The sequence below is a fragment of the Nicotiana tabacum genome, chromosome 19 (assembly GCF_000715075.1).
Source record: "Nicotiana tabacum cultivar K326 chromosome 19, ASM71507v2, whole genome shotgun sequence".
In the NCBI taxonomy this organism is placed as follows: domain Eukaryota; kingdom Viridiplantae; phylum Streptophyta; class Magnoliopsida; order Solanales; family Solanaceae; genus Nicotiana; species Nicotiana tabacum.
In genome coordinates, this window is record NC_134098.1 from 115,928,558 (window position 1) to 115,942,328 (window position 13,771).

The window sequence follows — 13,771 nt, forward strand, 5'->3', positions numbered from 1 at the left end:
TTGGCACGGGTCGGCCTGATCGGATTCAAGATTTGGTTTGTTGCACCTTCGGGGTCTTGCTTCAATAGGCCATTGTTCGAACTCAATCGGTCGTGTTAAAGCCGAAATCTATTTTGACCGTACACACATAGAATAATATTATCAATTCATGTAACATGTTTTTAACGTAGAATTAATAAAATCGTACATAGATTAATAATGTCTTAAGATAAATTAGATGAATTGATTATACTGAAAAGGCAATACAAACATCAAATTGTTTGTAAAAATATAATTAACATCTCGAGAGAGAAGAATAAAACGCTAATAAGCTTAAATAATCAAGCTTAAACACTATTGCTTTTATTAAAATTTAACTTTAGGCCACTTTTTTTATTGAGCCGACCTGTCATAAACAGAGCCTGAAAACACTCAGAATCTTCTGAAGCAAGCTTCTCTCTTGTTCCTTCCAACTGCTCCTTCAACAACAAGAGTTGATTCAAGTTTTGACATTCTTCAACATCTATATCCTCCAACCAATCGCGGAGGCCATTCCTCGGGGACGGGGATGATCTCGGCCCCGAGGAACTGCCAGAAACATCATCAGAATTAGAATGATGAGAATTCAGCCCAGACGATAATGGTTCTGAAAAACTTGAAAAGTGCCTCTCAATTGCACAAGTAACATTGCCGCAAGTGTAAGGCCTTCCGGTGGGCGAAAAAACCACCGCCGCAACTCGAGATCCGGTCATGGATTCAAGTTCTCCAGCTTTTTTGAAAAGCCCTTTGCGTCTTTTAGAGAATGTAACCATTCTAGACGTTTCTTTTGTGATTTTCTCGATCTGTATCTTCTTCTTTCCTGTTCCCATCTCCTCGTTTTCTTCTTCTTATTTTTTCGTGTTTTTCAAGTGTAGATAGATTGTGCTTTGAAAGCTTTTGAACAATTTGGAATTCTTAAAGTTTGATATTTATAGGGAAGAGATTGAAACAGATACTATTTTGGTAGGGATTCCTAAAGCCATATAACATTGGTAGTTTCCTATTGTAAATATACTGTTTGCCATATTAGTTTCCTAATTTTTCTGTTTATAACTTCTCACCGCCGTAAACCAAGAGACGTTTCTTTTCATTTTTTTCCCTTTTCCGAGGGGTTTAATTTATAGTGCTTTTATCTTTTTATTCAATTTAAATTAGAGTTTGGTTAAAAATAAATTAGAGTTCGGTTTGACATGTACTTTTACTGTAGTTTATACTTGGTCGTTCTTTTAGTATGTTTAGATCTTGAATATTGAGCATTAATGTGGTAGTATTTAATTTAGTGTAAAAGTCCTAATTAGTTTCCATGTTGGTTGTTCCTATATTAGTTATCTTTTCCATATTAGTTTCCTATTCTGAACCAACCTTCTTTTTCCATAATAGTTTCCTTTTTTTTGTGTGTAACTTCTCACCGCCATAAACCAAGAGACGTCTCTTTTAATTTATTTATTTATTGGTTTAATAACTTCCCCTTTTTAAGCGAATTAACTTCCCTTTTTAGGATTAACATTGAAAAGGAAAAGTTATGTGCTTTTTCTTCAATTTTCGGGTTCGTTCTCTTCTTTTGCCAGGTAAAAAAAGAATTTCCTAAAATAATTTTTGGTTTCTAGAAAGCGTTTGGTTTGTTTGTTTGTTTGTTTGTTTTTCCAAAACATTTGGTTTGATTTCGAAAAGTAAATATTGTTGTTTAGTCCAAATGGGATTGATTAATATTATTTTCCTAACTTATAAACAGGCTTAATTAATAAGTTTTCTGCTTTTAAGTTTAGTTCTTTCTGGGGCTTATTTTTGAATAAACTCGTATTATAAACGAAGAAAGTTTTTATGATTAGTATTATATAGTATTTAATTTAGTTTAAAGTTCTAACTAGTTTTCATGTCTTAGCTGTCCCTATATTAGTTTTCTTTCTTGAAGGTTAAGTATACGGTTAGGAGTTTTTAAGTGTTAATATATGACCGCACTGTAAATAGGGTAACCCTGTAAATAATATGACTTCTATAAATGTGAAATTTTACAAACCGCTAGTGACATAGTTTTTCGATCGAGTTAATCTGAGCACGATGGTTAAGTTAACAAATCTTTACCCGGTGTTTACATAATACTAAATTACATTAATTTACTTAATAAAATAAATAACCATAATTATATATATATATAATTATAAATTTATATTATTATAAATCTATCTATATTATTATAAAAGCACGAATATTAGAATAATAAATATTGATCAACGAAAATATCCTCGAAATATTGACGGATCTTTATGCCCTTGCAAAATTAAATCATTTGTTCAAAGAACTAACTTGATTTGGATAGAACAGGGAATATTGAAATTTTAAAATCAATTAAGATTTTATCTCTATGGATACTTTTTCGCCGTAGGACTCTAAATTTGAATAGGAGTGGTGTTTTGGTTATACATTGTCAATTTAAAAAGAAATACATTACGTTATCTATGCTATAACTTTTTTGTGCTTTATATTGTTAGCCTATGGTGCGGCTACTGGAGAATAAACCTCTTAGAATGAATATTTCTTATAATATTTCTTTTCTACTATTTAACTTTTACATATGCTATCTTGTAGTTATTGTGATTAGTATTCTTGGAAGAAATTTCAAAAGTTTGACTCTTAGTTAACAAGGTAAGTTTAATCTCTTTTCATTTATTTTCTTCACTTCTATGGTGTTTAATAATTTCATGTGATAAGTACTATTTGCTTGTACATGTTCATGTATTATTAGATTTATACATGATACAATATTTTTCGTTGGTTTAGATATGTAATTGTATTTTGTATATCGATATGTGAAACTATATTTTAATAGAGATTAAGATTTTGTCGTGAGTTTCTTAGATTTTTCTTGTATGTTTCTTTAATATGTTTCATTCATTTCACATTAAACATATTTATTTTGATTGAATTAATTTTATGTCTCCTAATACAGACTTTAGTTTAGGCATCTTCTACACCCATGACACTAAATTCTAAACATCCTTTGATCAATCGCACTTTACACATTATTTTTATGAGTTGAGAATATAATATATAGATTATTAAGGTTAATCTTAGATATCGTCTATAATTGATCAAAGGAAAATAATGAAAAAAGAATATAATGGGATCTTTTATGGGGTGTGGAATGTTTAAAGTGCGAAATTTTGATCAATAAAAATATTCATGAAATTTAATGATTACAAGTTCCTAATGCTATCGTCATTGTTTTTTCAATTGTTGATTTTGCAACGTCTTCTTTTAAAACAACTTTAATTTTTGTTTGTGTCATGACTCAATTTCTCTTCTAGACCGTGATGGCGCCCAACGTTGCCGCTGGGCAAGCCTACAGTGAACTAACTCCGTGGTCCTTTCCTTTGAAGACTTGAAATAGTTGATTTTTAGTTTGTGCATAGATAAGAAGTAAAAATTTAATAAAAAAATAAAAAAATCAAGATTTTTAAAGCAAGTGAGATAAGTAAAATAACCTAAAAACCAACAAGTGTCTACTAGCATGAACCACCAAGACCTGCTATCACAAGTGTACGAGCAACTAATAGAATATACAAAAGAATACTAGTCTACTGTCTGAAGTGAAATAGACAGAAAATACAAGCAAAAGAAAGACTCCGGCTACTTCAGAACAGGCTCAGAAAGTAGCTTACCACGAAGTCTAGTGGTAGTCAAGGATGCGCGCCGGACTGATATCCAGATGCACCTGCCTCAGATCCTGCACATTTAGTGCAAAAGTGTAGCGTGAGTACATAAACAACATGTACCCAGTAAGTAACCAGTCTAACCTCGAAGAAGTAGTGACGAGGGGCCGACTTTGACACTTACTATAGGCTAACAATAAAATGTCACAATGATAACTAAGCATGTGTTACATAAATATAACTGAAAACTCAATAACAGGAAATAATAAACAATCCTTTCACTAATAGTAAATCCCAAATTTTATTTTCATCATTTAACAACTTATATCTCAAGCCAATGAAGCAATATCAATTATAATTAGTTTCAAAGATTTATTATGCGCAATTTATGCCGAGGTCGTACGGCCCGATCCTACATAAAAATATTTAAAATGTGCACTGCCAAGGGTCAAACGACACGAACCATAGATGCATCTATCTGCTACCGAGGCGTTCGGCCCTCTCCGCGAAAAAGAGAAAGTACTTTATAACAGCCGATTCAAGATTTATTAAGAGGCTAATATTTAAAGAAACACCAATCCTCAATAACAGTCAAGTGACACATCCACAACTTCAAGTAAGTGAAATTTAACCTTTTACAATTCCTTTATCAAGTTCCAATATAACTTAAGCAATTAAGTTAGCAAGTAGGGTGCAAACATCGCAAGTATAGCATGGTATGGGTCCTAGACTACCTGCACAATAGCATAATTAGTAGCTACGTACGGACTCTCGTCATCTCGTGCATACGTAGCCCCCACAAATAGGAGCATATATTAATCAATTTACCTATGGGGTTAATTCCCTCTTACAGGGTTAGAAAAGAGACTTACCTCGTCTCAAAGGCTACTTTCCGGTCCAAGATTGTGCTCAAACCCTCAATTCGGTGCCAAGCGACTCGAAACTAGTCAAATGTTATATATAATAGTCAATACATGTTCAAAAGTTCACATCCTAACTATCAAAGTGATTTTCCAACCCTATTTGAAAAATTCCTAAAATTTACCCTGGGCCTACGTGCCTGAATTTCGAAAATTTTTAAAGAAAGTTATTACCCATAACCTCATGAATCCAAATATATGATCTTTGCTAAATCCCATAATAAATTTTGTGGTTAAATCTTATTTTTATCAAAACCCTAGGTTTTCACCTAAACCCATGATTTTTATTAATTTACATGTTATAATCTACCCATAAACTATGTATTTAACTCATATTTGGTAGAAATTACTTACTTCAATTAGTTGATGAAACCCACCTCTAACCAGCTCCAAAATCTGTAAGAAATGAGCATAAATGCCTAAGTCCCGTATTAAATAAAGTGGTCTGCCTTCTGCGATATTCGCACCTGCGGTTCTGCTTCTGCGGACCAAATCACGCAGGTGCGGACCAAGGCAAGGCTTCCTTCTCTCACTTCTGCGCTAAGGCGATCGCGCCTGCGGACCCGCACCAACGGCAAAAGGTGCGCACCTGCGCCTTCGCAGGTGCGGTCTCTCGCCCGCTTCTGCGATCACTGGCCTCCCTTTGCTGGTCCGCTTCTGCGGCTCATGGCTCGCACTTGCGGCTGGCCAAGCGCAGGTGCGTTTACACTAGAAGCTGAAGCTTCAGCATTTTCCTAAAGCCACAACTAGATCCGAGCCTCGTCCGTTTAACACTCGGGTCCCCCAGGGCCCCGCCCGAACGTACCAACAAGTTTGGAATCATAAAACGGACTCGCTCGAACTCTCGGAATGCGCAAAAAAAATATCAACACTAAGAATCATACCCCAAACCAATTGAATCAAAAATATGAACTTCAAGTTCTTCAACTTACTCCTAACGCGCCGAAACGTACTTAAACTACTCGGAATGACACCGAATTTTGCGTACAAGTCTTTAATGACATTAGGGAACTGTTCTCAATCTCGAAATCCTATTTGGACCTCGATATCACCAAAACCTACTCCAAACCAAATTTAAAGAACTTCTAAAACATTCAAAGAGCCAACTTAAACTATTAGGCGCTGAAATGCGCCCAGGTCATCAAAAACCCGATCCGAACATACGCTGTAACGACCCGACCGGTCGTTTTGAGCTCTATCATATCGTTCGGTGGTTTGAGGCCATGTGAAACTTCACTTCAGGTATTATGACTAGTATGTGTAGTCGGAATTGAATTTCGGGAAAGTTCGAAGTTAATTTGGATATAAAATTCTAATTTCGGAAGCTTTAAATTGGAGGAATTGACTAAGGTGTGATTTTTAAGTAAACGACCTCAGAATCAGGATTTGAAGGTTCCAACAGGTTCATATGATAATTTTGGACTTGGGCGTATGTTCAGATCGGATTTTGGATGACTCGGGAGCGTTTCAGCGCCTATTGTGGAAAGCTGGCATTTTTGGAAGAATTTTATAAATTTGGGTTGAAGTGCATTTCAATGTTATCGATGTCCATTTGGGATTCCGAATCTGAGAATAGCTCCGTAAGGTGATTCTGGTATTGGGAGAGCGTCCGGATGTGGATTTGGAGATCCATAGGTCATTTTGGGGTCATTTGGGGAAAGTTTGAAATTTGAAAGTTTTTGAGAAGTTTGACCGGGAGTGGACCTTTTGATATCAAGGTCGGATTCCTATTCCGGAAGTTGGAGTAGGTCTGCAATGTCAAATGCCACTTGTGTGCAAAATTTGAGGTCAATCAGACGTGATTTGATAGGTTTCGGCATCCAATGTAGAAGTTTGAAGTTCTAAAGTTCATTAAGCTTGAATTGGGGTGAGATTCATGATTTTGGTGATATTTGATGTGATTTGAGGCATCGAGCAGGTCCGTGTTATGTTATGGGACTGGTTGGTGTGATTGGACGGGGTCCCGGGGTCCTCGGGTGCGTTTCGGGGTGGTTTCAGATCAATTTGAGTTGTTTTGGAACTGCTGTTGCTGGTATCTGGTTTCCTTCTTCGCGAACGCGAAAGGAGTCCCGCGTTCGCGAAGAGGAACTTTGAGGCTGCTGGGATTTGGCCTTCGCAAACGCGAGGCAGTGGACGCGAACGCGAACGCGAGGTAGCAACTAGGAAGGCCTTCACGAACACGAAGAAGAGAGAGGGAGAGGGGGCCTAGAGCAGTTTGGCCTTCACGAACCAAGGTGACGCGAACGCGATGTGTAGATTGGAGGTAGTGCATTCTGGCCTTCGCGTTCGCGATGGTCGCGCCGCGTACGCGAAGAAGGGCGGACCTGGGCTGGGCAGAATGCTTTTAAAGCGGGGTTTGGGTTCATTTCACCCATATTTCCCACGGCCGAGCTTTTGAAGTGGAAATTTCATCATCAAGCATGAGGTAAGTGATTTCTACTAGTTGTGAGTTACATACAAGGTTTATACATGGATTTAAGCATAAAAATTTATAGAAATTTGGGATTTTGAAGGAAAACCTAAAAATTTATATTTTTTGATTTTGACCACGAATATGGGCATGGAATTGAGAGTAAATTATATATTTGAGTTCGTGATGCCATGGGTAATGTTTATCTTCGAAAAATTTCGGAATCCGGGCACGTGGACTCGAGGGTGATTTTATCGACTTTTCGAACAGAGTTGGAAGATGTTATCAATAGGATTATAATGAGTATTAGAGTATATATTTATGGATTTGCACATTTATTGACTAGTTTTGGATCGTTGGGCATCCGTTGAGTTGTTTGAAAGTCTTGGGAGCCGGTTATGGAATTTCGGAACGTGGTAAGTCTCCTTTCTAGCCTTGCAAGAGGGAATTAACCCCATAGGTGAATCAAATTATTATGTGCTTCTATTTGTGGGGGCTACGTATGCACGAGGTGACGAGAGTCCGTGCATAGCTACTATTATGCTTATGTCCGGGTAGTTTAGGACCCAAATCATGTTATACTTATGATGTTTGCACCCTACTTATTAATTTAACTGCTTAAACCATATTGAAACTTGATAAAGGAATTGTAAAAGGTTAAACTTCATTTTTTGATCGTTAATGAGAATTGGTATTTCCTTGAATAATTGTCCCTTAATAAATCTTGAATTAGTTGTTTTAAATGTATTATCTCTTTTGTGGAGCGGGCCGAACGCCTTGGTAGCAGATAAATGCATCTATGGTTCGTGCCGTTCGACCCTCGATAGTGCACAATTTATATTTATATGTTGGATCGGGATGTACGACCTCGCCATAACTTGCGCATGATAACTCTTTGGGACTAATAATAATTGACATTTGCTCTATTGATTGAGATATAAATTGTTAAATGATGAAAAAGGAATTTGGGAATTTCTATTAGTAAAAAAGGATTGTTGATTATTTCCGATTATTGAATTTTCAGCTATGTTATGTACTCCATGATTAAGTATAATATCGGCATTTATTTTTGTTAGCCCATAGTAAGTGTCGGAGTCGACCCCTCGTCACTACTTCTTCGAGGTTAGGCTGGATACTTATTGGGTATGCGTTGATTTACGTACTAATACTACACTTGCTGCATATTTTTGTGCAGGTGCATATATGTCTAGTGGCCTTGTGGGCGCAGAGGCACGGTTATTGCGGGAATTTAGGTGAGCTGCATTCCACGTTACGAGTCCGCAGCATGCACAGAGTCTCCATCAGAGTTATCTACCCTCTCCTGTCTAATTGTATTTCCAGACAGATATTGTATTTTTAATATATTTCCTAGTCGATGCTCATGTATTTGTGACACCGGGTTTTAGGGGTGATTATGGGATGTTCAGTATTGTAGTTGTGAAAATACTATCATTTACTTTGTAAAGTCTATATCTTACTATTTAATTAAAGGAAATTATGATTTCAAAAATCCTGAAATGAGTAATTAAGTTAAGAAATTATTGTTGGCTGGCCTGACAGCGGTGTTAGGCGCCATCATGACCTCTAATGGAATTTGGGTCATGACAACATGGTATCCGATCACTAGGTTCACTTAGGTCTTACGAGTCATGAGCAAGTCTAGTAGAGTCTTGCGGATCGGTACGGAGATGTCTGTACTTATCTTCGAGAGGCTACAGGGCTGTTAGGAGCACTTCCTTTCTTGATTCCTTATCGTGTGATGGATTCCTTCGAGGCTTATGCCTTTGTTTCTCTCCCATTCAATCTTATACGACGTGAAACGCTTGTTATCAATTGGGAATCGATAAATTGTAATGGTACTGCGGATGGGGTGCAAGATGTTTTCTCCCTGCGTATTTGATTGGGCTATTGTCGTCGCCTTGCGGAAGGATGTTCTGCCATTTCAGCTCAGTAGCCGTATTTCTAATGGTTTCGAGGTTATGCACATGTTTCTATGAGGTTCATGAGTCATCATCATACAGTATTTATGTGATGGTAGGATTCTTGTCTATGTGCCGGGGGCAGTGAAGGATTTGAAGGGAGGTTTTCCTCGTGCATGATTCATAGGCTCTGTGTTTTATTTCCATCGGAGGAAAGGCAATCGGACTAAGAATGTTCAGGTTTGGGTTGATGGAATAACGAGACTTGGTATTTTCAAGCATGGTGGAATTCTTATCTGTGATGTGGCGTCGTTGTCCTTGTTGAATGCATTAAGGATCGTCAGTGTTATGGTCTATCGAATTGCCTTCGGGGCAGGGTATTATGGAATGGTGCATGAGAAACGGTTGTCAGAGATAGCAGAGTGTAGAAATTATGGAATCGAATGGGTATTTCTAATGTTGATGGCTCGAGATGTATGATCTTCTAGGAGGCTTAGAGTTGGTGGTAATTTATTAGTTCAAAAGCTACAGGGATAAATTCAGATGTGAGGCAATAATTGGGCAGCGAAGGATGAGGAAGGACATATGGGAGGTGTTTTGCGATAGTGTAAATGTGAGAAGGTCAAGTATGAAAAGAAGAAGTAGAGTAGTTGCTTAAAGGAGAGGGTTTGACCAAAGTGGGAGAGTGACAGAGTATCATATGGGTTCTGTGGTAGGATAACTACATGCCTTGAGGAAAGTTTAGAGTGATTTGGGATTTATGGTGGACATTGACTAGGTCTACGGACTAATTTGGAATATTGGCTACTATACTAAGGAAGATTGGATACGACAAGAATGAGTTGCTCGATATGAAGAGAGATGCAACATGACTTTGGATTGGAATGTATCGTCGCACCTGTAGTTAATGTCAATGGGGCGTGAACTGACTTGCACAACTGGTGGAGGGGCACATGCTCAGGATGGTTTATTGGTTTCGTAATAATTATACTCGGTATAGCGTCGTTGAAAGAGGTCGGCATGGAATTTCCACATGTGGGATATCTCCTGTGAGCAGGTTAGTGGTTACGTGGTGTTGATGAAGCTTCTACGAAGAATTTTACTGGCTATCCGGTAAGAGGTCGAATATGTAAATGCGGCTAGTGATTCAGAGTGTTCATGAAATAGTTAACAGGAAGATTTCGAGGAATTTAGTGGGTCGATTGTGCGAGGTCATGTCAACGAAGAAGAAGGAATCTTGGTAGGTTCTAGGGTTATAAAATTGTAGCTCAAGCTAAGTGGGAGAGCCCCACCGTCTACGATTGGGTTGCATGGTTGTCTACTTATGAGGTTTCTTGTTATCGGCATATTGGTGAGTTATTACGACTAAGGAAAGAAAACATCAGTGGTAATTTGAGCAAAGGATTTGGGGAATGTGTGCTATATTTGGCCTTATCGATTCATGTTTAGGCTTTGGGAATACTTAGAGTTTATGTTTTGTGTAGACATGATATACAAGGAAAGTGAGTCAGCCGGGTGCTTCTTTGAGAAGGTGTTCATGTGATTGCAGGGCCTTGGAGTTTGATCATATTTGGGGACAAGTCAGAGTGGGTGACCCTCAACAACGGTTCTAGTGGGTTCAAAAAATTCAAAGTGCGGTGTTAAAGGATTTTGAGTCTGTAGTAGGGTTAAGTATCGAGCTTTTGCAGTGGACTATGAAAAGGGGCTTGGAATGTTCTATGTTATCATTGGGTATGCGGTGCAGTATTGGAGGAAAGGAATAAGTAGCTTCGGATTCACGGAAGGTCTTGTAGAACGGGTGTACCCGTTGGTGATGCTATGGTGCGCGTAAGGAGAATATGAGATGGTTCATGGGTGTGAGACAATATGGTATCGTGGATTCGGTCACTCGAGATGAGGGTTGTTAGGTTTCGTTATGTTAATGAATGGAGCTATTATTATTTCTAGGGCAAGTTGAGAATAAATTGGAAGAAGATGGGTCGGCTAATAACGGTTGAATCGACATGATTGTGGTCATGATCAGTTCCATCAGCATGTTAAGTTATATATGTGGTTTATGGCGGTACGTACGGGGCTTGACAACCACCATAATTCGATTGATTTGGGAGGTATTTGGTTCTAAGGACTAAGTAAATGGATTCCAGAAGAGTCATGGCGATTTAGATCGCGACATGAGTTTTGTGTTCCCGCGGTTTGAGAATTTAGTTGCGTTGCATTGGTTCTTCTGAAATGAGCTAAGTAAGAGGTTTCTGTATGATGAAGGGTTTATTCTACTAGTGGTTCAGGAGTTATGATGAAATGTTTTTTATACTCTCGCGTATTGGTATGTTAGGTGCAGTGAGCGACACGGGAATGGGAAGTTGAGAATCAAGGTTGCAGTTTGGTGTTGACAAGAATGTCATGATCTCGGATGAGCAAGAAAGGATTCAGATGGTCAGAGTAAGCTGGTATTGTCTTTAGCGTCACCTGAGATCGGTGTCTTGTGTAAGAGGCTTTGTGTTCTGATTACGGATTCTTGATTTGCTTTACAACATTAGTGTGGTCGGTGGAATGGATGTGCAGACTTGTTATCTGGTGCGGAAGGTCGTGAGAGCGTATCCCACGGGAAGATTATATGAGTATGACATGTAGTCACTTGATTGATTAAAGATTGAAATCAAGTATGGAGATTATGGTACTATCTCTAATATGAGAGCTTAGGCCTGGGAGGCGCTCTATTCATCTGGTTGTGAACTGTTGAAGTTTGTTCCAGATTGAACAATTGTTCTTATGTGTCATGTATAGGGTTGTTGTGGATCCTTGGAAGGTTATTATCCCAGTGCAGTACGATCAGAATCAGCTTGAGGTCCGTGGATGGATCTAGATGTAAATGTGCGCTCTATATCATGCCGGATGTGTTCATTTCAGCTTAGTGTTGTTTACGTAGGAATCTTCGGGCCTTGGATGTTATTTCTGTCGACAGCTATTTCATATAATACTCTATTGTGCCGTGTGGGTTGTGAGACAGCTTGATTATTTGTACAATGTGTTGAGGTCCCGCATAGCGATGGTGTTATGTGAGCAGGATGGCTCTAGAGATGCAGATCATATATCGCACCTTAGTTGTGCTTGAGTTTTATAGCGTATGACGCTACCCGTCTCCCCAGGATTTGTATTATGCACTTGGTGTGCTTATGGTTGATATTCAGGCATTTTATGAGTATAAGCATTACGACTCGATGCGTGTTTTATTTAGATTATTATGTGTGGATCGGGTGGCACGCCGCCACGGGTATTTTGTTTGGATCGGGTGGCACACTGCCACGGGTGGTTGGATCGGGTTGCATGCCACAATGGTATCATGTGTGGATCGGGTTGCACGCCGCAACAGTGTGACGTTGAGTACAGTTTCCCACAGCTATTCTTGTGTGTTTTGTGTCTCATTTCTGAGGAAGGTTCATAACATATTTTCGGTTGTTTAATTAGTCACGTGGGTTGAGCAGTTCTTTCTAGAGTTCATTTTTCCTTATGTATCACATGCGAGTTTGTAACTTGTTGGTGCATTGTGGCATCATATGAGACTTTTGACAGTGTCTAAGATGGTGTATTGCATGAATAGCTTATACTTGGTGAGACGAGATTATTGGACCTGGGATCAGTGCGATCAGATTATATGAGTCATATTTAAAAAAAGCAAATATTGTTATTTAGTTCATAATGGGGTAATGGTTCTTGTCAAGAGGTGGGACTCAATGATTTGTCGACTCGACAGTTGGTTAAGAATTTCTACACATCTTTTCCATTGTGGCAATATTGCAAGGGTTGGAACAGGACTTTTATGCGCCATGAGGTGTGTTGTGGGCATCAGATTCGTGGAATTTTGGCTATTGTTGTCAGAGGATGCTATTATGGTCATGTAAATTATGCGGTGCATGGTGTGAATTCAGTAAAGGGTATACAATCATGTTTGGTGCAGTGTGTAACGATTGATACGGTGTTCTTATGTTGGGAACAGACCTGGTAGAGAATTTCAGATGTTGGAATTTGTCTCTAAGGCTAACTTGACTAAATAAAAGGGAGAATCTCCAGATTTGCTCGAGCCAATGTGCTCAACTAGGTTGTGATAGCACGGGTAGGTGCACGAGGTGTTAAACAGTGATTTCGGACAACTCTAGAGCAGATCTTAGTACGTTCGAGGACAAACATATATTTAAGTGGGAGAGAATGTAACGACCCGACCGGTCATTTTGAGCTCTAGCGCGTCGTTCGGCGGTTTGAGGCCATGTGCAGCTTCACTTCAGGTATTATGACTTGTATGTGTAGTCAGAATTGAGTTTCGGGAAAGTTCGAAGTTAATTTGGATATAAATTTCTAATTTCGGAAGCTTTAAGTTGGAGGAATTGACTAAGGTGTGATTTTTAAGTAAACGACCTCAGAATCAGGATTTGAAGGTTCCAACAGGTTCGTATGATGATTTTGGACTTAAGCGTATGTTCGGATTTGGTTTTGGATGACTCGGAAGCGTTTCAGCACCTATTGTGGAAAGCTGGCATTTTTGGAAGAATTTTATAAATTTGGGTTGAAGTGCATTTCAATGTTATCGATGTCCATTTGGGATTCCAAATCTGGGAATAGCTCCGTAAGGTGATTCTGGTATTGGGAGCGCGTTCGGATGTGGATTTGGAGGTCCGTAGGTCATTTTGGGGTCATTTGGGGAAAGTTAGAAATTTGAAGGTTTTTGAGAAGTTTGACCGGGAGTGGACCTTTTGATATCAAGATCGGATTCCTATTCCGGAAGTTGGAGTAGGTCTGCAATGTCAAATGCCACTTGTGTGCAAAATTTGAGGTCAATCAGACGTGATTTGATAGGTTTCG

The 13,771-nt window shown here is 38.6% G+C and overlaps 1 protein-coding gene across 1 annotated transcript; it reads right to left on the reverse strand.

Annotated features, from left to right (window-relative positions):
* Positions 1-326: 326 nt before the first annotated feature.
* Positions 327-848, reverse strand: LOC107828188 (uncharacterized). The gene has a single exon (XM_016655458.2). The coding sequence runs from the start codon at positions 846-848 to the stop codon at positions 327-329; it is 522 nt and encodes a 173-aa protein (XP_016510944.2).
* Positions 849-13,771: the final 12,923 nt, after the last annotated feature.